This window comes from Rhinatrema bivittatum, chromosome 7 (assembly GCF_901001135.1).
Source record: "Rhinatrema bivittatum chromosome 7, aRhiBiv1.1, whole genome shotgun sequence".
In the NCBI taxonomy this organism is placed as follows: domain Eukaryota; kingdom Metazoa; phylum Chordata; class Amphibia; order Gymnophiona; family Rhinatrematidae; genus Rhinatrema; species Rhinatrema bivittatum.
Window position 1 is genome coordinate 250,455,097 of NC_042621.1, and position 27,391 is coordinate 250,482,487.

The 27,391-nt window shown below is 42.9% G+C and overlaps 1 protein-coding gene across 5 annotated transcripts in view; it reads right to left on the bottom strand.

Moving 5' to 3' along the window:
• The window catches only part of DOCK1 (dedicator of cytokinesis 1), a 1,428,876-nt gene that overhangs the window by 152,641 nt on the left and 1,248,844 nt on the right, over positions 1-27,391 (bottom strand). For all 5 annotated transcript variants that reach the window (XM_029610025.1, XM_029610029.1, XM_029610028.1 and 2 more), the window contains 3 exons: positions 20,179-20,283; positions 7,419-7,560; positions 3,297-3,378 (listed from right to left, as the gene is read on the bottom strand). In XM_029610025.1, coding sequence (XP_029465885.1) covers positions 3,297-3,378; positions 7,419-7,560; positions 20,179-20,283 — 329 coding nt within the window. The remainder of the gene's footprint in view (positions 1-3,296; positions 3,379-7,418; positions 7,561-20,178; positions 20,284-27,391) is intronic.

A 27,391-nucleotide genomic window follows, 5' to 3' on the forward strand; every position in this document is an offset into this window, starting at 1 on the left:
TCAGCCTTCTCCTCGGTTGGGCCAGCTCTAGACCTTAGGGGATAATGCAGTATTGACATCTCCTTATTTTCCAGGAGACCCTGTTGGTATTTATTTTTTATTTAGAATTTTATATTCCGCTTTTTGGCACTTCAAAGTGTGCATCAAAGCGGGTTACAGTCAGGTATTATAGGTACCTCCCTATCCCCACAGGGCTTACAATCAAATTTTGTATCTGAGGCAACGGAGGGTAAAGTGACTTGCCCAAGGTCACAAGGAGCAACAGAGGGATTTGAATTCCTTATTGCTTGGAACTGGGTGAACTGCAGACAGACTCATGACTGAAATTTGCAGAATAGCAAATCTGATACAAATCCCTCAGCATATGAAGATAGAAACTAAATAACAATGCTTTAATAAACCCAGCTTCTCCAGAAAAGTCATGGTTAAAAGATAGAAAACAGAAAGAAGGTCTAAATGGTAAATTTTCCCAATGGAGAAAGGTGAATAGCGGAGTGCCCCAGAGTTCCGTTCTGGGACCACTGCTTTTTAATATATTTATAACATGGAGCGAGTTGTGCTTCGCGAGAGTGAAACCCACTAGCAGTGTGGAGAGGGCATCTCGGGAACTGTTAGTAGTGGCAACAATTTCAAAATCTTGCCTTACCATTGGTTCCTGGGCCCAGAACGGGAATTTCTTGAAAGAGTTACTTCACTTGGTGGATGGGCGGGGTCGAGGCAGTGGGTTAATTATCTTTCCCTCCCCCCCCCCTTTTTGTTTCATTGTAATTGTTGGTTGGGTGCTTGTGCATGCGGTATGATTTCGCAGTTAGAGGTGGAAACCCGAGCCCAAAGTTATTTGTTATAATTGTGTGATTAAAAGGGGCACTGGGGGGGGGGGGGGGCTGCTACACGAGTCAGCTAATGAGCAGGGGGGCTGCTGCTCAGGCTGTGCACTTACCCTCAATGGGATGGGGTGGGGTAAGTTACAGGGGGGGGGGGGGGCGATTCAGTTCAGCATACCACTGGGGCGCAGTGGTATATGAATGGTGGGAGGTGGGGGTGCATTGATGGGCTTGATTCTTTGTTATAGTTGTTCAGGCTCGGATTCAGTTATTACATAATAAACTGCGGCCTTTTGTAAAGCCATAACATTGTCACATTTTTTGTAATAGGGAGGGAGGAAAGTAAGAATCGCGAGTCTTGCAACCCTATGTTAACGACCTGGAAATGGGAATGACGAGTGAGGTGATTAAATTTGCCGGTGACACAAAATTATTCAAAGTTGTTAAATCACAACATAATTATGATAAATTGCAAGAGGATCTTAGACAACTGGGAGAATGGGCATGCAAATGGAAAATTAATGTGAATAAGTGGAAAGTGATGTGCTTAGGGAACAGTAACTCAAATTACAGTTATACAATGCAAGGTTCCGAATTAGGAGTCACCATTCAGGAAAAGGATCTAGGCGTCGTTGAGAATACGTTGAAATCTTCTGCTCAATATGTAGCAGCAGCTAAGACAGCAAATAGAATGCTAGGAAATATTAGGAAAGGAATGAAGAATAAAACAGAGAATATCATAATGATTCTGTATCGCTCCATAGTGCAACTTCATTTGAGTATTGTGTGCAGTTCTGGTCATTACATCTTTAAAAAAAGGTATAGCAGAATTAGACAAGGTACAGAGAAGGGTGACCAAAACGATAAAAGAGATGGAACAATTCCCCTATGAGAAAAGACTAAAGAGGTTAGGACTCTTCAGCCTGGAGAAGAGATGGCTGAGGGAAGATATGATAGAGGTCTATTAAATAATGAGTGGCATGGAACGAGTAAACATTAATCGGTTGTTTACTCTTTCAGTGAGTACAAAGATTAGGGGACACATTAGATGATACATTTAAAACTATTAAGAGAAAATATTTTTTAACTCAATGCATAGTTAAGCTCTGGAATTCGTTGCCAGAGGATGTGGTGAAAGCTATTAGTGTAGCTGCATTTAAAAGAGGTTTGGACAAGTTCCTAGAGGAAAAGTCCATAAACCATTACTAATGGAGTTGCAGAAATCCATTTCTTATTCCTGGGATAAACAGCATGGAATCTATCTATTCCTTGGGTTCCTGCCAGATATTTGTGACATGGATTGACCACTGTTGGAAACTGGATACTGGGCTTGATAGACCTTTGGTCTGACCCAGTATGGCAAATCTTATGTTACTCACCTATAGTCTACTTTTATTACTTGTGTCTTGCCCAAAGCTAGCAACATATCTAGAAGGTTCTTGGAGTAAATTATGTCTGTATCTAAAATGAGATTTAATGCCAATCCACAGAGAGGCCTGGTCAGCCCTGTGCAATGAGTGCTTTACCCCTTGGTCTACAACACCACCTGATCAATCACACTAGTTAAGAACCCTGAAGCTGGTCAGATCCGATACTCCTGAAACATCTTTTATTGCTGGAAAACCTTTCTATGGGCCAGATGTATTGAAGGGTTTTCCCCATTTTGTATCTATGGGAAAAAAAGCTTTGCACATCTGGCTCCGAGTTGATTCATAGTTGCTCTATGAGCCATCTCAGATTTGTGCAGTTTACCAGGAAAAGTGCTGTTCTACCACCTAAGATCTTACAAAAGTTAAGACACTGTGGTGACAATATTCAAAAATATGCATATTGTTACAAAGTTCTTGGGCACTATTCCCTATAGATTTTGCTCCAGTTCTCAAAGGGGAAAGTATATGTATGCTTCCCCTTTGAGGACTGCTTTGGGAAAAAGTACTTGTAGAGATTTGTACCTGTTTTTTCTGTGGATACATTTTCCCAGAAAAACAACATGCAGGACTACACGCATTGTTGCTTCCCACAACTTAAACCCACCTCTGATCTAACATACTTTTTATCTAGGTACAAGCATATGCAGAGTTGATCCTTGCGCATACTTTTACCCCTGTACAACGTAAAAGTATTTTCAGACAGCCTATTTACTCAGGTATATGGTTTTTCAAAATTATTCTCCCTGAAGATACCTGATTCATGTTTCACCCAAATTGAAACTTATAAGTCAGGTTGAAAATGAAAATCAGAGTCAAGAAGTGGCTGGGTCAGACTTTGGTAAGCCTGTTTAGGCATTGCAAAATAAGCCACGCTGGGCTAGACTAAAAGTCACTTTTCTTGATGAAGTACATTTGATCAAAATTGTGTTTTATAAAATTATCCAGACGGTAGAAATAATACATTCAGTCCTTCAACTGTAACGTTCACACACAGGATTTAGAACAATTAAAGCAGTATTCATAGAAACAGCCAATATGTTACCTTAAAATCTGCTCAGAAACTAACTTATTGTGAAACTTTGGAGGTAGTTCAAGCATAGGCTTTACTGTAAAGCACTGAATATCTGAATGGAAAGGTTAAGAAACAACAGGGGAAATAACTAATTATATATGCTATATGTTAGCCTTATTATATATGATATTTAAGTTAGCTTTATTCATAAACTATTAAGGAGGCACAGCACTTTCCACTCAATAAGTGTATTCAATCAGCAACCATTTAATAAATATTAATCTCTTTCTTCATGAACACGGCATCAGAAATTCTAATGTGCTAATGATATGTACATACACTGCCTCTTGCCATTCAATGGTCCTCAAATGGTATCAGCGGTAAGCATTCAAATACAACTTATGTTGCGGGAGCTCTAGGGAGCGGTCCCAAATCCGAAGAGGTTGGTGTGCTCTTGGACCATGGTGCGACTGCAGAGAGCTCCATAGAAGCGCCGAGGCAGGTAAGACGTGTCCGAGCACAGGCAGACAGGCTAAAGACCAGGGACTCTGACCTCTGCCGACCCTGAACGCACCAGAAGAGACCCAACAATGCAATACTGGTCTCTGGGGTAGCTCTTTGGCCACTCGAAAGCCCTTTCAGACCTGCTGCACGGGAACGGCAAATGCATCAGGATGGAGAGAGGTCGAGGATAGGTACTGGAACAAGACGAAGACTCTGAAGACATGGTCAGACAACGATGCTTGAAGACAAGGATAGACTAAGGTACTAGGAGACAAGGTTGGGCGAAGGTACTAGGAGACAAGGTTGGGCGAAGGTACTAGGAGACAAGGTCAGGTGAAGACACTAAGGTAGGGCTGAGGCAAGGCTGTGGCTAGGCTGAGGCAAGGCTGTGGCAAGATGAGGACTCTTGAGTGGAAAGACGACAACAAGGTAAAACTCAGGATGGAGTGGAATCTGGATAGCACGCTAACTCACACAGCTGGAGAGGAGGCTCCAGTGGCACGGCAGGCCCTCAGGCAGGTCCACTGACAGCACAATCCGCCAGAGGCTAGGCGAAGCCAGAACCCAAGACATCAGAGGACAAGGCTTCAAAGAGAGGAGCCGGAAATAGTGGATGCCAGAAGGTGGAACATCTGAAGACAAGATGGCGAGGACATCTGGAGACAGGACACATCTAAGGATGAAGACAGCTGAAGGCAGATTCATCTGGGGTATCCGAGACAAGGACATCAGGACTTCAAACCCCCAAGGCACTCAATCAAGAGCAACGAGGAGGCACTGGAAGACAGAACAACTGAATGCCAGGCCTTCCAGACTTCGGACCTGCTGGGCACTCAATCAAGAGCATCACGAGGCACCAAAGGACAGAACAACTGGAAGTCTAGTGATGAGGACTACTTCAGACGAAGACATCTGTGAACAGGGGCATCTAAAACAGAGATGTCAGGGGAGACAGGACATCTGGAAGCAAGGTCATCTGTGGACAGAGACATCTGAGGACGAAGACATGGGATCCGATGAGAGACCAGGACATGGAATGAAGATGAAGACAAATGATCAGGAACCACAAAGGAAGACAAGGGAATTTCCATGAAGAACAGAATGCCTTGAAGAAGCAAGAAGGACTTCGGTGTCCCCTGGACTGAAGAGCTGGAACAACAAGGAGTCTAGGAGCAGGCAGCTCCTAGCAAAGGCAACGATGAACTGAAGGCAGGGCCCTTTTATAGGGCTGAAGAGGAAATGCCTTGATGACATCACCAGGAAGGGCCACGGGGCTACTCCCACCTCGGGCCCTTTAAGAGACGGAGAGAGGCATGGCCATGCGCCTAAGGAGGCAGGACCCTGGAGAGCGGCGTCCCTGCTGCGAGAGGAGCAAGAACGGCACCAGGCCACAGGACCAGGCTCACCATCAATGGCGGCCTCCAGGCCGCAGGAAGGAGGCTGGGGAACTGCACCAAGCCACGGAGGACGGCACTGACATCGACAGCCTCCAGGCCACATGAAGGTATGGCGGCAGCTTCCCTGCCGCTGCACAGCAAGGAAAACGCTGGCGACCACCGGCCACATGGAGAGGAGCATCGGAGTTGGCGGCCTCCGGGCTGCATGGAAGTACGGCGGCGGCCTTGGGCCGCGTAAGACAGCGTCGGGACAGCTGGGAGAATGCAGTGAAGAGGTGAGAGGCTGCTTGCGGCTAGGCCCGCAAGCAGAATCGTAAAAATTCATTTGCCAGTTCTGCCCTATTAGTCACCCTATCTGTCATCAATTTCCTTGACAATTTCCTTGACAATTCTCAATATCATTAATAAAAATTTTTTATCTCAAAACTAGATACTGTTCGGGGTCCCTCTGACATTAACCATCTGAAATTGTGTCAACTTGTCCCTTGATGTTGACCAATAGGGCAGAACGGCAACAGGGCAGAATGGCAAATGAATGATATTCGAGTGCTTACTGCTGATACCATTTGAAGCCCATTGTGTGGCGCGAGGCGGTGGATAAAGATCTCATTAGCACGTTAGAAGAATTTCTGATCTTGGGTTTATGAAGAAAGAGATTAATATTTATTAAATGGTTGCTGATTGGATATACTCTTATTGAGTGGAAAGTGTTATGCCTCCTTAATAGTTTATGAATAAGGCTAATAGTGGCGATGCTCCTGCTGGGATTTTTGACAGTTCACCTGTTGTTGGTAGCAATATTTTTAAGTTATACATAGAAAAGGAGCCTATCCATCCCCCTAAAGGGGTGGGGAGGCTACAACCAGGGCTATGTTCTGCCTCCAGATCCCAGGATGTGCGGCTTAGAGGGAGAGGGATGGAAGCTGGGTTGGATCGTCAACCCCAGATATATGGGTAGACTGCTCCACCCACAAGCCTCTTCATTTAGTGGTTTTACCAACCAACCCACTCAACTCTGAATGGCTCAAGAACGGTCTGAGCACAGCATGATGGGGTGGGAAGATGCTGAACACAGTTGTGGTATAGTGAGGCAGGGTTGGCCACGTCCAGGGGCACACAGCAAGAAATGTGATAAAGCTGCTCAGGCAGGAAATGCCTAGTGACTAGTCTTCCTGGCCGTACATTGCATGGGTGGGTGACGGTTGACATGCATCGCTTGTCAAGTCTTTGGTGGCCATGACTGGCCTGCTCACCATCCTGGTCCATAAAAGAGTCACTACTGTTCTTTTATGGACCAGGATGTCATCGCATAGCACAGAATGTCTTACCCAGTAATTAAGGACTGGATTGCAGGATATCTTTAGGGGGCGAGGCTTTGTCAACCCTGTGTCCCAGACAGCGAAACATTGTAAAGGGCTTTAGCTTCTATGGCCAAACACTGTGGCAGTGCAATTCGTATTGGAATGCTTGTGCATTGAAATTTTGCAGGCAAGGGCGTGGTCACCCCATGGGTTATTTGTGAAGTTAGTTGGCATATTTGCTGACGTTCAGAGATTGAATTGTGGCATGTAATTGACCTTTGCTACGGCCATATACATCCAATAAAAATATAGTAGTGTGATTTAGTATTCTTTCACAGGTCAAAGAAGAAAGGGGGGATGGGGTGGGCAAGATTATGTTTCTTGAAGAATGCTAACATTTTTCACTTTGTAAAAGTCTTATATTTAATACAACAGTAAAAACAGTAATAAAACCAGCATCTTACAATTTCCACTCCTAAACCTTACGTAACCAGCATTTCAGCTCAGTCGTTCTATGTTAGCTCATTGCAATTGACCACTAGCTCTGAATTGGAATATCCATCACTCTATGTACATTGTAATATAGTCTCTTGTATTTTGTAACAGTTATCTTATTTTTCCTTTTATCTGCCTAAGATACCCAGTTTATCTGCCTAAGATACCCAGTTGTCACAGCCCCCCCTTCTCAACTTCTTGATGTTTTATATTGTTTCTTTCTCTTATGCAATTAATTGTTCTATGTAAGGGCCATGCCCAAAAGTTCTGCATTGTCTATAAACCGATACGATGTGCAAACGGCTATCGGTATAGAAGAAACTCTAAATAAATAAAAGAAAAATAAATAAATAAAAAGAAAAGAAAAGACTAAGCAGTTCTAAGAACTATAATGTTCTCTCATTCATTTGTCAGACTAAGTTAAGGTCATCCACAGAAATACATTCCAAGGATACACTGTCCAGTGGAGTTTTTAATGTCTTCGCCTGGTGGAGATGTCGTCTTCATTTTTTCTGCATTTGGAAACTGCGTTAATAACCTTGCTTCAAAGTCCTCGCGGCGTTCGTATTCCTTCCCTCTATAAATGAACACTTTGTTCTGGAAACAATTAAAGATAGAAATTAATTCAGCACAAAGGAGAAGTGCATACAAAAAAAGGCACTATCATTGAGAAGGTTAATCTGTGATGTATTCTCAAATGCTACCTGTTATGATATATAACACAACAACAAATTCTACTCAGTGCTACATATAGTTCAGAGGGCCAAACAATCTCTATATAGGCTGTAATTCCGCCACTAACATCCCCCCTCACATATTAAGTAGGATGTTGCTAATAATATCTTTTACTAACTTCTCTCCATTGAGTCTTATACCTAGGTTTCTCTGGTCTCTTATTTTTGGGCTGAAAATTCTGTACAAACCTTTTATTGGTTTCTCCTCCTGCTTTTTTGAAAATAACCTATTTCAGAGGCAATGTTGTGAGCAATTGTTTGAAAATGACAGATGAGCAGAAATAGTTAGGGACTCAATGAAAAATCATGACCCAGCAAAAAAAAAAAAAAAAGCCCTGCCTCAAATTTATTTTCCTATGAAAAGAGGGTTTATCAGAACACGATAATCTAACCTGCTAAAATTGCAGAGAAATTGCAAAGACCCCATCCTATAAAGGGTTGATGCACAAGTGGGATGAAATTTTCAGAAAATCAGAGTTGAACTGGTAAAGGCTGTAAATCAACCTCATTCAAAGCTGGAGAAATCTAGACCATTCATGGTTTGCATCAAATGTCCACATTTATATTTCCAGATTTTCTGACCCAATTTAGATGAAAATATTTCCATATTCACACTAGTATCTGAAGTATTTCAAATATATCAGATCTTAGAAAATTTGCATAAATTCAAATCCTTCAGAGGAAATCCAAATTAAACAAACAAAAACAAAATTGTTTCAGATTTAAAATGAGTCACAGGAAGAAATGGTTGGAACTGGGCTTTAAGGCCAGATCTAAACTTCTAAACATATCTTCAGTTTGGTATTTATTTTTGGCTGTAATTGAATATAGATTTAATTACAGCGCTCCAAATACCACCATAAAAAAAAAAAAAAAGGAAAACATGGTTCAGGTTCACATGGTCAAAGTGAAGAGTTATGGAAGTTTCTATAAATGTCAGTCATATAAAATAAGAATTATTCATGAAGTTTGCACACAAAACACTGCAATGTAGGGGGGGCGGGAGGGGAAGATTTTAGAGAGGCTTTTCTGTCAGCAGTGCAGTTCAGAGGCCAATTAAATGTTACAGATTTTATTGCTAAGGTACAAAACAAACTGCCCGAAAGATAAGTAATTTGTGAAGCATAATAAATGTTATTGTAGTATCAGAAAATTATTCATTTCTGAAGAAAAAAATTCAGCTCCATATTAATAAAGCTGGTTAACACACTGTTCTTGCTTTGCATTCTACACTTTTTAATGCAGAGATAACACAGTGCCTCAACTGGAAAATTGCATGTTCTACCCTGCACCGATCTTGAATGTAAATATGCTGTTGCTTCAGGGGCTGGCATGTGCTAACCCAGTGCTATTTCACTCAACAATTCAAGAGAACCAATGCTGCTCTCATAATCCCAGAATAATCAACCTCTGCAGAATTGTACTTAGTAGCTCTAAATCACTGACAGATAACTCCGTCCACAGGGGTTGGCATACATTCTGTAATGCAAGTGGCATGGGGCTGGCTACAGCAAATCAGACACACAGTACACTTTCAGTGAAGTTGTCAGAGACTTCAGGAAAAAATTGATTTTTTTTTCTTTTGCAAAAATTCTGTTTCCTCCAATATTCACATTTTTTTAAACTCTGCATGCACCTACTAATTTAATTACAATGCTTTGTGAATTTTTCATCTATGATGATGTCAAGTTTTGGTATTCCTTATCTCTCTGTGGATAAAGTAGTGTGGCTGTCGTGGCAGTCCACTTGAATGCACAGAAATAAAGGTCAACAAATACAAAAAACTTAACTTTAACACCTGTCTTGACTAGCTAATTTCCCCTTCTTCCCCTTTATAGCATCATTGCAATCTAATCTGAAATTTGCTTATATATTCAGGTACGTCTTCCTTTTCCTTTAACCTGATGAAGGTAGTGTAACTTCTGAAACCCAGTCAAGAAATGTATAACATAAAATAAAAATTAAAAAAAAAAAATCACCTTAAAGCATTTTATTGGTCGACCTTTATTTCCATGCCTGATCTCTCCGAAATCAAATTACAATAAAGCAGAGTGAATTTTCAAAAGGGTTCCACATGTAAAGCAGAGTTAATTACTTGTAGTAGGTGTTCTTCGGTGAAAGCAGAATGTCAGTCCTCACATGTGGGTGACATCATCCAATGGAGATCTGGGAGTTTCATAAACTGTTTTATGCCATGAGGCACAATAGCCTCAACATGTACCTCGCGGATGACTGCTGATTCATTTGGATCTCTTCCGCCACAGTCATCAAAATGGCGGTCCTTTGTTGAGGAAGGAATGCTTTCACTTGAGTCTAGCAGATTTCTGATAAACTACAATTGAGTAGATGGGCTGAGGCGAGTCTCAGGTTAGTTGATAATGAACCCTAGTAATTTCAACATCCGGATGGTCATGCAAATTGATTCCTCGGCTCCTGCCTGAGACGTGCTCTTGATCAGCTAATCGTCCAGTTTGCATAAGTGTGCTGCCACACAGCCGGGTATTTCATGAAGAAACATGAGGCAAATGCTATCCTAAATGGAAGAACAAGATACTGGAGTTGGCAGTTTCCTACTACGAACTGGAGATATTTCCTGTGAGTGGAGAAAATCTCTATGTGAATATAGGGATCTTTGAGATCGAGATAGTATAGTCAGTCCTGTTTTCGAAGACTGGAGATAGGGCGGAGTTCCTTCATTTACTTTGGAATCAGGAAATACTTGGAGTAGAATACTTGGCCTCTTTGCTCTGGTGGATTAGGCTTCACTACTTTGGCCATCAAGATGGAGGAGAGCTCCTTTAGAAGCAATTCTTGATGTGGTGATTGACACCAAGATAGGTCTGGGACTGATTTAGCAGGAGACCCAATAAATTTAATTTGTACATTTTCTTGATGATGCTGAGGATCTACATGTCCTTGATTATGCTAGGCCACCAGATTAAGTAAAACAGCAGCTTTCCCATGACCAGGAAAAATCCTCTGGCACAGTACCAGGATCCTGGCTATGTTCTCTATGATCCAGTCAAAACCCCATCACATAAGTTTACTGGGTTGTCATCTGGGGCTTAGGCACCCTCTGCTTCCTTGGAGGGGTATGCGATGCCTGCTGAAAGAGGAATCAAGGGGGCAGAGGATAACACTTCCTTGAGTGGAAGAAGTGTTTCCTCTGCCCCTATTGTTGGAAATCTCCTGGAGGAAGAGGCTTGGTCTGGAGTGGCAATGGAGAGCTGCAAGAACATTGTTCAATGATCTTGGATCTGTGTTACTGCATCCTTTATTGTATCGCTGAAGAGATTCTTTTCTGACATGGCACATCAGCAAGTCTTTCTTGCCCTTCTGAATGGAGATTCAAGGCTTGCAGCCAGGTGAGTCTGCATGCCCCTATCTTCACAGCAGACTCTCAATGCAGTTTTGAAAGCATTGTAGGTTGAATGGACCACATGTTTTCTGTACTCCAACCCTTTGTCCACTAGTGACTATGAATAGCTGATATAATGCCATGCAGGAAATGAACATTGGTCTCTGAAAAACCTTTCTTCCAATATTATCCATTGCTCTAAAAGGACAGGCAAAACTTTTTGTGCCGGGGACACATTATATGCTGACCTCCAAGAGGGGGTGTCCCTCTTGGAGGTCCTCAAGCAGGGTGAATGGTTCCCCCTTGGAGATCATTATTAAAAACACATAATAACCACAATAAAATAGCAATAATCATAAGAATGGAGCAGAGTAGAACTAGGACAGTTCACTTTACAACCCAACATGGAAAATAATATATGTATATTCCAATTTTTCTGTCATCTCAATAAAACAAAATCCCTCACTGCTAAACACATGACGATGGATTTTAAAATGAGCATGTGTGCGCCAGTTCACGCACATATCTGTGTGTGAGCAAGGAATCGCTGGAATTTTTAATTGTGTATGCACTTGCACATGTATTTTAAAAATGCATAAACTGCAAGTATGCTCCTAATGTTAAGAGGTTACTCAAGCACAGCTAACGTGCATCTTACTTAGGACCTTGTTGGCTTTTACGTATGTCAGCAAAATTAAAAAATGCTCGCATGAGGCACATTCTCAGTTTTGCAGGTAGTCCACTAGTTTGTCCAGTTAATAGCGAGATCTTTTAGACCTCTCTAGTTCTTTGCCCAACATGTCCCCCAGTTGACCCTGATCCCTTATTCTGTTCTATGAGCTCTAAAACACGAGATCTACAGACTTGTTCCTCATCAGGAGCAGCAGTAAAGTTACGCTGATATCTAGCGTACACATGCTGTGGTTTTCAGTTTTAAAATTCAGAGTTACACGCGTACGTCTTGGCCCCACTCTGGAATGCCCATGCCCCATCCCTTTTCCACCCCCTTATTCCTTATGTGCGCACGGATATGTACGCATGTATTTTGGAGATTTTTAAAAAATCTGTATTGCTCATACGTGGCCCATATATGCGTCCATGTGGGCATTTTTGCACAAATGATGCTTTTAAAATCGACCTGATTGTGAGGTAACACAAACCGCTGTAACACAAACCGCTGTAACCTCCCCCCCCCAAAAAAAAAACAACACCTAGAGTCTTGCTAAACCATACAATCACAGCACTGACTCTCAGCAAACTCCTACAGTGAAACTCAACACTTGCAGAAATACAGCACCTCAGTCACAAACAAGCAGAACACAGACCCCCAACCCTTACCTAATACAGAAATGGACTACAAATTAGAAACTGAAACATGCAGAGAAAACCAAAATAGAAATATTGAGAAGTCAGATTCTAAACAGTGGAACTCTAAAGAAAGAGTAAAATACAAAATTATAAGAAATGCATATTCCCAAAGATGGAATGTATATAGCATATATTTTTTTTACCTCTGTTGTCTGATCTTTATATTTTTTTTAATTGGTTGTTCCAGTTTCTTTTCCCACTTTTCCCTTGTTGGTCTTTTCCTACTTCCTTTTTCTGGGTTTCTCTTCTCTTTCTTCTCTCTCCTCCTATCTTCTTCCCTTTCTCACATAACTCATGTTTTCTCTCACAGACATCCACACACACACAAGCTCTACCCCAGACATGCACAAACTCTCATTCTCACATGTTCTCCCCCCACTTACAGAAGCTCTCAATCTGATATGCTCTTCCACACACATACAAACTCTCACTCACACTCTCTTGCACACTCACAAACTTGTACTCTCACATGCTCTCCATCCCACACATAAGCTCTCACTCTCACATGCTCTCCCACACACACAGAAGCTCTCAATCTGATATGCTTCCCCCACCATAAACACAAGCTCTTGCTCTCAAATGCTGTTTGACACAAACACACAATTTCTCACTCACTCTCTCTCACATATACACACAAACTCTTACTCTCACATGCTCTCCCACATACACAAACACACGCTCTCACTCTCACACACAAGCTCTCACATTCTCTCTCTCATATACACACATCAGTTCTCACATTCACACACACACACACACACACACACAAGGTCTCACTCTTACATGCTCTCCAACATACACACACACACACACTCTCCATCCCCCTACACATCAGTCTCTGACTCCCACTTATACATCCCACACACAGACACGCTTCACTCACTCTCTCTTTCTCATACACACAGATGCTCCCACTTTCTCCCTCAGATACACCCAAAGCCTCTTCTTCAGCCACTGCCAGATCCCTTCTTTGGCTCCAATGGTATTGGGATCCATGGTGACCTCACTGTAGCAGCCCTCCTTTGCCACTAGAAGATAGGATCTGTGATGGCTTCGCTAGAGCAGGCCGCCTTCTTTGCCACCATGAGATGGGATCGCCCTCTTCTTTGCTAGTGCAGGATGGTATCTGCTGCAACCTTTCTGCAGCAGATCCTCTCCTTATACTGTTATGGGGATAGGATCCATGGTGGTCAGTATTAAGACCTCTTCTGGTGTCATCAAAGACAGCATTTTGGCTTTTGATGATGAAGGTGGGCGCTCGGGGCAGGCTGGAAAGGCTCAGTGGGCCACACCTAATGCTATTTTTAAAAGACTTGATGGGCAAGAAGAAAGGTAAGAATGGCATGGATTTGACCCAAAGACCATAGTTTGCTCATCCCTGCTCTAGAAGCCCTCCCCAGAGACACTGAGGAGTTCTAGATCTTTTTGTTTTTGACAGCGGAGTTGAAAACCATGGATTTGTGTGGCAACAGTTGCTTGTCAAATCCAGAAGCCTTTTGGACAAGATTGCATCCACCTTTCCATTTACGGGAGCCACAGTGAAGGATCTCATGAATTGGGATTGCCATGATTTCCTTAGGGGACTCCATGAACTGGAGAATGTCCAGCATCTTGGTGCTGGACTTTTCCTCCATCTGCAATGTAAATGGAATGGCTTCTATCATTTTTCTCACAAAACCTGCAGAGATGCCCTCAGGTGGGGATTTCCTTCGGTCTAGCAGAGGAGGGGGTCAGAGGAGAGACCCAAAGGCATCTCCTCTGCAGATTCATAGCCATACCCCACAAATATTGAGAGTCTGAGTCATTGCAGTCTGCAAGTAAAGTCTCTCTTGGTGCTCAGTCCTCAGCCAGTGGGCCTTGGACCGTTGCAGTTAGGTGTCTGGGCCTGCAAATCGAGGAACTCTGATGTTTTGAGGAAGCTTCCTGTCCTGAGAAGCCAGAGATATGCAGTGGACCGGCAGTCATCAACCTGAATGCCCTTCCGGATATTGGTGACAGAAAGGGTATAGGCGTTGATGCATCACCAGTGAGCACCTGAAGGAAATCAAGCAGTGGGTCAAGGATCTTGTGTGTCAGTCATAGTGCCCTCAATGCTTTGGCACCAAGGCCCTGCAGTGCCTTCTTCAATGTCTTCTGGATCTTTTTTCCAATTCCTCCTTGAAAAATGTTGAGGCCAACACTGATTGGAAGGCAGGAAGAGTGGCCACATCCTCTTTGGAACCGAGAGGTGGATTGGAAGCAGACACCAGGACCAGCGAAGACTGTTGCAAGTCCCCAGCATGTTTAGAGGATAAGCTTGTTTCATGTGGTACTGCTTAGGGGGGTTCTCTGCAAGTGCTGGGCCATCTCTGCTCCTGAAATTTGTCAAGAACTCCTTTAAGCAGTCCTATGGTGAGGAGACTGATGTTACATAAGAACATGCCATACTGCGTTAGACTAAGGTTCCCTCAAAGCTCGGCATGGGAATTCCTCGATGCTGAGGTCAAGGAGGTGGAACCAGACCTCTTCTTTGAATGGGAAGAGTCTGTCTTTGGTTTCCCTACTGGTTACCGATATCTAGGGAACTGATGTCCTCCCTCACCCAGTGCTGATGACTCTCCTGCTATCAGTGCAGTTTCAGGGTCCTTCGATGTCTCCAGTGTCGATGAATTGATCTTCTCGTGCTCAAAGAGTTTATCCATGAGTTTCACTCAGGACCACTGACTTTTAAGGGACATTTACAAACACTTATCCAATGGACATCATGTGATACCCCCAAGCAGAGGACATATCTATCATGGGAGTCTGTGATAGGCATGATCCTGCCACATCAAGGGCACCACTGGAATCTGCTAGATATGATGGGATGAAATAAAAGCGACATAAAATAAAACAATGGTGATGATGGATTGATGGACGGTAGGCACCGAATGCTCTACTACTGTCGAGAGAAATGCAGCAAAAGAAAACTTAGAAAAACACCCTAAACGTTATCTAGTGAAACTATAAAGGGTGAGACTGAGGGACCCCATGATGGACAACCTGTGATGAAGAAAAAAATGAACAGGTTTTCCTGCACTAACACATTATTCATTGCTCATGTGCAATATGCATATAATCAGGTTACCACTTTGATAATAAACCTTTTTTTTTTTTTTTTTAACAAGCGTATGCTCAGAAATTTGCAATAAATTTTCAGTGAAAATGTCTTCACATTTTCAGGGAGGGTAACTTTCAATGGCATTTCTACAGGTAAAGCTGTGCTTTACTTACAGAAAATTCCTTTTATAAAACTCTAAACCTCCAGTGCCCACCCATCCATCATTCACACCCAGAAAAATGCTGGGCCCAGCAACCTCCCCAGCCCCCACTTACCCAGACTGGGTGAGATCTGCAGACAAGGCCTAGGCGTAGCCCAAAGCCATGACGTCAGCCTTGGCCCTAAGCAAGGCCAAGACTGGCTCGGAGACCCGGTTCTGATGCCTGTGCTTCAGCCTCAGCTAAGGCTTGAGCCCAGGCCTGATGCTGGGATCCAGCACAGATGCTTGGTCCCATTGCCTGTGCTATGGCTCAGGCCCAAGCTGGGTCATGACACCTGAGCCTAGGCCTAGACCAGGACCCAGGTCCAGGATCACCTCCGGGGTCCGGCCCAGAGGCTGGGTCCTAATGCTTGGATGTGGAGCCTAGCCCAGAGGTCCTCTTCTGACATCTTTTTCCTTTGCTCTTCATATGATGGCCTCCACTTTGGACACACTGGAGTAAAATAACTGTGGCACATCTTCCACAGCAGAGGGTGCCATTTTGATATACAGCAGCCTAGGCCGAGGCACAGGCATTGGGACTGGGCCTCTGGGCCGAGGCCCAGGCTAAGGCCTAGATATCGAGACCTGGTTTCCAGACTGGGCCCGGGCCTTGGCCTAAGCTGAGGCTGAGGCACTGGCGTTGGGCCTGGGCTTGGTTGTGTTGTCGGATCTCCGACGGAGAAGGTAAGTGGAAGTCAGGAAACTTCCTGACCCTGACAATCTTTCAGGCCTGGGCATTTGCTCGATTGTCAGTCTAGGCTCCAGCATCAGGTCCGGGCCTAGGCAGAGACCCTAGCGTCGTGCTCTGGTATAGATTATGGCCCCTGCATCAGGCCACAGCCTATGCCTAGACAAGGCCCCAGAGTCGTGCTTGGGAGTATGCCATGGCCCCAGGTTTTTTGTTTTTTTGTTTTAGAATTTCAAAATGAAACGAGATTCCGATTAAATTTTGTTAGAATCTAAATCATTTTGTTTTGAAAATAACCAAAAATGAAACAGAAATTTTGTTGTCATTTATTTAATTTCTCCTGAATGCACATCCCTAGTATGCATGCACTTCTATCTGCATTCAGAGGAGGTGTTCCAGGGGCATAGTGTGGGTAGGTTTTCACTTTGCATACCTTTTGATTTTATAAAGTCTGCGCATACATTTTCACAGCAAATCTACCTACACTAAATAACCGGTGTAACTGTGTGCAGGTACTTTTTCCAGGGTAATTTTCAAAGCTAACTTATGCATGTTAAGTTCACTTTAAAAATGTGTTTAATTTATGCAGGCTTTTACAAAATTATCCCAATCTACAGGTGCTTCTGAGAGTAAAGCAATTTAATGTTAAAGGGAGGTAGTGAAACAGCATGACATATAAAGAGATTCAACTGAGTTGAATGCCATAGCAGCAACGTCTTACAGACAGGCTAGTAAAGGACTACTGAATCAACATTAACTATACCTAAAGTTTTAATAAAATGCATTAAACCCTTTTTTCTGGTCTTCTCACCATATCCACATAATGGCATCATGCTAGTCTACTGTCTGACATGCATGATTTATTTATTTATTTACTTTTTCGCAATTATAGGTTGCTAATGAGTTAGCCCAAAGCAGCTTACAATTCAAACACAAACTCATAAAAACAGATAAACATCACTAAGTAAGCAATGTTAATAGTATTACTCATAAATATAAAATCTGTGAGATAAAACATGATTTCACGAAGGCCTGAAATTTAAAATAGAAACAAAATATTGTAATAAATGCTATAGTCAAAATTAAAATTTGTTAAATACTTGCTTAAAAAAAATATGTTTTCAGTGCAGAATTAAACAGCTTTAGGCATGCAATCACGCTAAGTTCCTGAAGGAGAAAGTTCCAAAGGCATGGCACTGCAATGGAAAAGGCACGATCTCTAGTGGCATGCAGTTTTGCCCATTTAATGGGGGGGTATATCTAGTAATATTTTTTGTCAGGACTCAGGATTCTTCTTGGTTCATATGCCCAAAGTGTTGAAGTTGCCCACAGCAGGGTTTTTAGAGTTAAGAGCTTGTGGGTTAGCATGGGAACTCTGTACTTGATTCTCCATTGAACGGGAAGCCAATGAAGGCTGAAAAGAATGGGTGAAATATGGTCATTTCTGGTAGTGCAGTCTAGCTGCTGAATTCTGCAGTAATTGTAATGGTTTAATTGAAGAATCAGGAAGGCCAACATACAAAAAATAGCAGTAATCTAGTGTAGTCAGTAAAAATGCTTGCACTATTGTCCGAAAATTGTGAGGGAGTAAAAGCGGCTTCAAATCTCTTAATAGGAGCAGTTTATAAAAACCCGCACATACCACCCATCTAATTTGAGAGATAAGGTCTAGCTTGGAGTCAATAAGTACTCCTAAGCTGCTTGTATTCTTTGAGATAGAGATTGGAGTGCCCTCAATTAAATTCTTGCATTGGATAACTGATTACTGGTTTTGCCTTTCAATAAAGCAGGGGAAAAACTAAGTATCAGGAAACAGTGTTGTTAGATATAGAAGTACACTGGCTCTATTATTATGCCGCAGCTCAGCTGAAAGCAGTCGTGGACATTCATAAGACTACGGCCCCTAAACAATGGGTCAGTATAGAACAAGCAATGTTAGGCACCATGCCCATTTGCGCCCTGTTCTGGCAACCTCGTCGTACGTGGCGACCAGTCGCCTGCATCCCGTGGGCACTTCAGACCACTCTGATGGTGTGGCGTACCTGGAAGACTAAACTTGTGGGTTCGTTCCTCTATTATTATCAATCCTCCTTATACTCTACGACGCATTTTCCAGCAGGCTACGATTCTCCATCCTTCCCAACATGGCGGCAAGCTGGCATAGCGACGATTGGGCATCTTTTTCAAGGCGGCCGACTGCTAGCTTTTCCACAAGTATGCCTTCAGTATGGAGTTCCCTCGTCACATTACTTGCCATACGCGCAGCTGCAACATTTTATACTTCATCTCGCCCACAAGCAGGAGCTTCGCCCTACACGCTCTCTTTTTGAACATTATTGTGTTGGGGCGGATAAGCTCACGAAGGTTGCGTTCAAACTTTATGGTCTATTGAATACCGCTCCTCAAGTTTCCCCCACGCATCTTCTTCAGTGGGAAAAGGATTTGGGGACATCCCTGACACCTAAGGAATGGGGGTCTGTTTTTCATCTTGTCAGCCGATTTTCCATATCTGCACGCCTCCAGGACAACTGTTATAAGCTGCTCTATCGGTGGCATTTAACGCCACAACGTCTGCATATCATCTCAGCTACATACTCTTCTCTTTGTTGGAGAAACTGTGGGTCGGAAGGCTCCTTTTGGCATATCTGGTGGGCCTGCCCTCAGGTCGCACGACTATGGACGGAGTTACAATCCTGGCTCTCTCAGTTATTGCAGGTACCTATTGCCCTGACGGCCAAAGCAGTGCTCTTAGATGGTCACCTCGAGGGATTGAACAGGAATCAGATGCAGTTTGGTCATCAAATTTGGGTTGCCGCTAGACTTCTGATAGCTAAACACTGGAAGAGCGATCTTCTACCCACGGTAGTGGAGATCATTGATCTAATGCGTCAACACAGACGGCTAGACTATCTCACAGCGGCTCGTCATAAGCGTCTTGGTTCTTTTTGGAAGACATGGACTTACTTCCCTGCATTATAACTCTCTGCAATGGTCCTCTGAGCAGTCCTTGGGTGGGGCGGCACCTTCACATTACTAGTAACCTGTTGATATGGCGGATCTCTTCAATATCCGTAGTTTTCAGGGCCTATAGTGGCCCACACCTTATTAATTCTCATTTCAGAGTATGATCAGCACTGTCATTTTGGCTACACTTTTATAATGATAATTCTCGGGCTGTGTATTCTCCTTGTGTCAGTTACAGTATCCCTTCCAGAGCTTCTGAGTTTTTGCACTGTTCCCTATTGGTTTCCCTTGTACCATTTCTCAAGGATCTCCATAACCAGGAATCGGGGGGGGGGGGGGGGGGGGGAGGGAGGCTACTGGGGTCTTTGGAATGTGGGGAAATGAGGAACATGGTTTTGTATTCAGATAGCAAACCTCTTTGTAACATCGAGTTTTGAAGTGATGTTCAGTTGTGTCATGTATTGCTTTCTTGCATACCTCTGTTGTTACAGTGTTGATTTTACATGTTCTGTAAATACTAATAAAATGTTTGAAACACAAAAAAATAAGTACACTGGCTACTGATTCCCATTTCTAATTTTCTCAGGATGAAAGAATGTTATGAAGAAAGGCTTCTTAATAAACCCTCTGCTGAAACCCAGAAACAAAAAGGGAAAAAAAGGCAGAGAACTATTCTATTAAGCAGCAAAGCCTACATCACTATTTACAAATGAAATGGACAGTCCATCAATATTGAGGTCAAATTCCTCTGCAGATGGAATGGAGAATCTTTGAAAAGTTAATGATTCTGCTGTCACTCATGAAAACAGAATTAAATCTTACCCTGAGAAACGTAGGAAATCCTTGGCCATAGTATCCAACAGCAAAATAGTCTGGTTTAGGTCTTATCACTTTCACGATGTTTTCAAAAAACTGGGCTTGTTTTTTCTGTAAAGAAAAAAAGGGGGGGGGGGGTGTCACATTTCCACTAAGAAAACACTTTTATAGACAAATCTCACTTTAACTGCTTATGAACTTTGTCTATTTCAAATGATACCAACAAACTGAAGTGTTAGGTAAGCAGTGCTGGAAAAAAAACAAACTGAGTACCTAACTTTATTCCCTCAACTAGGGCCCACCCCTGGCTCTGCCTACTTTTAGGCACCTAAATTTAGGTACTCAGTGGTGGAGAATTTTATTTAGGGAGATATTGGCACCTAATTTAAAGGTATGTGCCTAGATATTTTGACTATCAGCCCTATATATTTGAAGACTGTGAACATTAAAGAGGTAATTCAAGTTGGCTGACTCAGAAATTAGGCAAGATGGTGAGATAAGATGGCTGCCGGGTGGTGAGCAGTGCTTACAGTTGCTACAACTCCAGGTGTTTCCCCCCTTAAAAAATTCTAGTTGCTCAGTCATTAATGCCTAAGCCTATTTGCTCAGGTAGGGTAGAATACAAATATTTTTAAATAAATAACATTAAATTAAAAGTCCCCAAATTCTGATTTATTTATATTAATTTTTTGTTGTATATTCCGCCTTTCATGAATTTCAAAGTGGATAGAGGAAATGGGCCCCATAGAAGCTTTTATGGCACTAGGTTTCTTCAGAAAGTGTTGCTGTAGTTAGTCTGTCAACTGAGGCCATACCAATATGGAAACCCCTGGTTCTGCTGCTGGATTCCTTTGCACTACCCCTTGAAGTAAACTTATGTATATTATACTAAGAACATGGACAATTCATGGGGAAAAAGGAAATGCCCCATCAGCTGATGTTTTGTTCTTCGACTGCTTCAGGGGGATAACTTTATCTGAGAATTGCCATGCTCAACCTGGACTGGTTGCAGTCTCGAGATGTCGCATGACAAGAAGGATCAAGTCATGGAGACTTATCTTCAAGACGTTGAAATACAGAAACCCATTGATATCTGTATGTAATGATGCATATGTCCCAGATACTGTCAGAGATAAAAAAAAAAATAAAAACTAACAATCCAGACAAAATAACCTCCCAAACTAATCACAGCCATGGGTGGGCCTAGTTTTATACATCTCCATTGAGCAACTTAACGGTAGTTCCATCTTGGAGAGGAGAAGGAAATGATCAGCAACACTTCATCTTTCATTATAACTATTAGAGATAAAATTCTATATGGATATGGCATTGTTGCTCTATTAATCTGCTCTCTTCCCCCAGGCCCCGGGGCTCATCCCTAATATCTTTCATTAACAGGGCATGTAACCAATCAATGCTTTATTCCCTAATGCAAGCATTCTTACATCATATCTTTATTCTTATTGACACATAATTTGTCCAGTCATAGACGTAGTTTAGGTTAGCTACCAATCATTTAACCAAGTCCGAATACTAAAATGACACCCATTTTTCATACATACTAGGTGTCATCAATTGCAAGGTCTGATGCACCATTGCACAATCCATCCTTCAAGTCAGCATATAGCCCACTCCAAATTTTGACTACAAGATGTTCAAAACGAATTCTAACATTACATTCACTACTTGAGATAACAGCAACTCAGAACAATAATATGCTTGCTAAGTTTTACAAAATATAAAATGTTTCTTTTTCTTATAAATCCACTGTGCTCCTACATATCGCCATCCAACAAATATAGAGACTTTTAAGAACCCAGAAAAAGGTATTTTTTAATCAAATTCCACAATGTCTAGGGAGAAAAATCAATCTGTCAAACAGAAGCTGAATCCATATCCAAATAAAATAATGAAGTGTAGAGAAAATAACAGAAATATGTCATTGAGACATGGAAAACATATAGATCAAAAATAAAAAATTCCACTAAAACCCATAGGGGCAGATTTTCAAAGGGTTACGCGTGTAACTCCGAAAACCTGCCCCTGTGCGTGCCGAGCTTATATTGCATAGGCTTGGCAGCGCGCGTATATGTCCCGGGGCTTGCAAAAAGGGGCGGGGGCGATCCTGGGTGATCCGGGGGGTGGGGTAGGGGCACGACTGGAGCCTCCAGGCACAGGGGCTATTTGCCGCTGTGCCTGGGATCACGGGTTGGCCGTTGGCCGGTGCAACTTCTCTGACAAAGGTAAGGGGGGTTTTTAGGTAGGGCTGGGGGGTGGGGAAGGGAGGGGAAGGTGGGGGGAGGCAGAAGGAAAGTTCCCTCCGAGGCCGCTTTGATTTTGGAGCGGCCTCGGAGGGAACGGAGGAAGGCTGCGCGGCTCGGCACGTGCAAGTTGCACAATTGTGCACGCCCTTATGCGCGCCGACCCTGGATTTTATAACATGCGTGCGGCTGCGCGCGCATGTTATAAAATTGGGCGTAGATTTGTTTGCGCCGGGTTGCGCGAACAAATCTACGCCTGCGCGCAGGTTTTAAGATCTGCCCCATAGTGTTCTCACTGTTCTCAGAAAGACAGAAAAATCCTGTTCCCCATTCAATCGTTTGGGAATCAAAGTAGATAAATCATAAATCCACCATTATCCAAGACATAAGAGGTTTCCAGAAACATCTCCTCCTTGCCAGTCTCTTGGGACTTGATCCAAATACGCAAAAACGTAAATCCTGAAAAAAGTGGCACAATTCCACACATTGCAAAACAAGAGGTGCAGTCTCGCATCTAAGCAGCTCCTGCTCTGACTCATACGCACATTAACTGCTTGAGAAGTCTTGCCAATGTAGAATTTGTCACAAGGACAATGAGTAATGTATATGACCTGGGAAGGACAACAAGTTGTCTAGTGTCTCAAAACAAAGGTTCTCTGAACAGTAGGTACCATAAAGAGAAGCAGTACACATGGACACAGTACAACCTGAGCATGTACTGCAAGGTTCATGACCAATTAGTAATGCAGGGGTGTTGGAAATGCCTGGGGATCCTTGTCTTGAAAAGTCACAAGGAACCAAAATGTTGTTCAAGTTGGTTCCTCGGGTGTATGTGATACATAAGAACATTTGAAAAAAAGAGCAGGGTAATCCCACACAATAAAGCAAACAAAAAGGGGAAGACCAAATGGTTATTTTTTCAAAAAATGCTCGCATCTATATTTTTTATCAGTTTTTTTGAATTTTTAGTTTTGAATTTTTAAATTTTATGATATTAGTAAAAATTAGTTAAGAAAGGAAGTGAACCGCATCAGCAAGCCAGCCAGTGTCTCTCCCTCACCGTGGAGATCGCCCGGTCCTCTCAATCATTTGCAGTCACTCATATATGTAGTCCATTTTACAGTAAAGCTTGTTAGTCAAAAATGTATTTTGTCTTAAATCTCCAAAAAGCAGGCTGACACTAATTCACAGTACAGTATGGACAACTTGGGCTGAAAACTGTATATTTTTCTTCAGTGCTGGCTGTAAAGGCAGCTTAAATTGAAAAGGCTGGCTTGCTGATGTGGTTCACTTCCTTTCTTAACAATTTTTACTAATATCATAAAATTTAAAAATTCAAAACTAAAAATTCAAAAAAACTGATAAAAAATATAGATGGCGAGCATTTTTTGAAAAAATAACCATTTGGTCTTCCCCTTTTTGTTTGCTGATACATAAGAACATGCCATACTGGGTCAGACCAAGGGTCCATCAAGTCCAGCATCCTGTTTCCAACAGTGGCCAATCCAGGCCATAAGAACCTGGCAAGTATCCAAAAACTAAGTCTATTCCATGGTACCGTTGCTAGTAATAGCAGTGTCTATTTTCTAAGTCAACTAAATTAATAGCAAGTAATGGACTTCTCCATTAAGAACTTATCCAAATCCTTTTTTAAACACAGCTACACTAACTGCACTAACCACATCTTCTGGCAACAAATTCCAGAGTTTAATTGTGCATTGAGTGAAAAAAAAATTCTCGTATTTGAAATGTGCCACATGCTAACTTCATGGAGTGCCCCCTAGTCCTTTTATTATCCGAAAGAGGAAATAACCAATTCACATTTACCTGTTGTAGACCTCTCATAATTTTAAACACCTCTATCATATCCTCCCTCAGCCGTCTCGTCTCCAAGCTGAAAACGCCTAACCTCTTTAATCTTTCCTCATAGGGAAGCTGTTCCATCCCCTTTATGATGTTGGTCACCCTTCTCTGTACCTTCTCCATCTCAACTATATCTTTTTTGAGATGTGGCGACCAGAATTGTACACATTGGGGCAGATTTTCAAAGGATTTACGTGCACAGGGGGGGTTATGTGCGCTGGGCCTATTTTCAAAAGGCCCGGCACACATAAAGCCCCGGGATGCGTGTAAGTCCAGGGGCTTGGAAAAATGGATGGGGGCATGGCCAGAGGCCGGCAGTCGGTAGGCGTAACTCGTCAGATAAATGTACGGGGGGGGGGGGGGAGGAAAGTTCTCTCTGAGGCTGCTCCGATTTCGCAGGGAACGGGGAAATCCAGCTGGTCTTCCCAAGGGCTCATAGTGTGCACCCCCTTGCGCACACTGACCCCTGACTGCGCGTGCATGTTATAAAATCGGGTGTACATTTGTGCGCATCGGGTAGCACGCACAAATGTAGGCCACGCGTGTACCTTTTAAAATCTGCCCCAGTATTCAAGGTGCAGTCTCACCATGGAGCGATAGAGGCATTATGGCATTTTCCATTTTATTCACCATTCCCTTTCTAAAAATTCCCAACATTCTGTTTGCTTTTTTGACTGCTGCAGCACACTGAACCAACAATTTCAATATGTTATCCGCTATGACGCCTAGATCTCTTTCTTGGGTGGTAGCTCCTAACATGGAACCTAACATTGTGTAATTATTGCATGGGATATTTTTATCTATATGCATCACCTTGCACTTATCCACATTAAATTTCATCTGCCATTTCAAAGCCCAATTTTCCAGTCTCACAAGGTCTTCCTGCAATTTATCATAATCTGCTTGTGATTTAACTACTCTGAACAATTTTGTATCATCTGCAAGTTTAATTACCTCACTCATCATATTTCTTTCCAGATCATTTAGAAATATATTGAAAAGTACGGGTCCCAATACAGATCCCTGCGGCACTCCACTGCCCACTCACTTCCATTGAGAAAATTGTCCATTTAATCCTACTCTCTGTTTAGCCAGTTTGTAATCCATGAAAGGACATCGCCACCTATCCCATGACTTTTTACTTTTCCTAGAAGACTCTCATGAAGGACTTTGCCTTCTGAAAATCCAAATACACTACATCTACCGGTTCACCTTTATCTACATGTTTATTAACTCCTTCAAAAAAGGGAAGCAGATTTGTGAGGCAAGACTTGCCTTGGGTAAAGCCATATTGACTTTGTTCCATTAAACCATGTCTTTCTATATGTTCTGTGATTTTGATATTTAGACACTTTCCACTATTTTTCCTGGCACTGAAGTCAGGGTAACTGGTCTGTAGTTTCCCGGATCCCCCATGGAGCCATTTTTAAATATTGGGGTTACATTTTCCACCCTCCATGTACAATGGATTATTTTAATGATAGGTTACAAATTTTTACATCGAGGTTCTCTTCCCTAGCAGTAAGCAGTTTGCTTTTTGGTAGGTAGTAAATCTTAGAAAGAACTGGTATTTTGTCTGATAATATTTCAGCTAGGTATTTTTTTTTAATTAAATTTAACAGGCAATAACAACCTGGACATAGCAAAATTTAAAAAATGAAGATTAGAAGCTCTTATATTATTCTATAGCACTGCTTCCCAACCTTTTTTGTTTCACGGAACACCTAGGACAGAGTTCATTTTGTTGTGGTACACCACTTTCTCTTCTCTTGCCTCCATCCCATTGGCATCATCATCACATTCTCTCTCCCCCAATTACTTGGCACTATCACCTTCTCCCTTTCTCTCTTTCCCCATCATCATAATCACCCCTCTCCCCTGGTATTATCATCTTCATACCTTCCCTTTCCACCATCCCCAGGCATCATCGTCATCACTTTCTCTAGCCCTCATTCTTTCCCTCTCCCATCATCTCTTTCCCTCCCCTCACAATATCAACATCCCTCTTCTTCTACCCTCCCCCCATCATCACCACCTTCCCTCTCCCTGGAATTATCATCCCCAACTGTCTCCACCTTCTCACCTCTGGCATCATCATCATTATTATCACCATCACCATCTTTCATTTCCTTCTGCCTCCCATCCCTTGGCATCATCACCACTCTCTCCCTCCATCTCTTCTTCTCAGCCTTGGCATCATCATCATTACCACCTTCCCTTTCCCTCTCTCTCTCTCTCTGGAATCATCACCTTCTTTCCCACCTTCTTCTGTACCTCCCCTGCTATCATCATCATGCTTTTCTCCTACCTCTCTTCCCTCACTCCCTGACATCACCTTTCCTTTCCCCTCCATCTCTCTCCCCCACCCCCAGGCATAATGATCACCTTCCATCTCCCACCACTTCTTCCCTGTCAACCCTTGCATCACCATTGCCTTCCCCCTCCAACTCTTTCCCTCACATCATGACATCATCTTCTCTCTCCACCTCCTCACCTCTGGAATCATCACAATTTTCATTTTCTTTCTCTCCCTCTACCCCACTCCCTGGCATCATCAATTTCCCTTCATCAATTTCCCTCTCCCTCCATCCCCTATTTATCATCAACTTCCACTACCTCTTCCTACCACCCACTCACATCATCATGACCTTCCCTATTCCTCCACTCCCCATCATCCTTGTCTTTCATCTCCCGCCACCTGGTATCATCTCCTTCCTTCTGCCTCCATCCCTCTCCCTCACCCCTTGGCATCATCACATTCCCTCTGCCTCCACCCCTGGCATCATTACCATCCCTCTCCCTCCACCCCTGGCATCATCACCATCCCTCTCCCTCCACCCCTGGCTTCATCACCATCCCTCTCTCTCCATCCCTGGCATCAACTTCCCTCTCTCTCCACTTCCCCCATGCCAATCACCTTCTCTTCCCTTTCCCCCCATCCCCCGGAATCACCTGCCTCTCCCCACTTCTTGATTTCTCTCACCCCCACCCCCCCTGGTATCATCACTTTCCCTCTCTCTCCACTACTAACATCATCTTAATCTTCCATCTTGGTTGGTTGCAATACATATTTTTTAATGTTTAGTTGTTTTTTG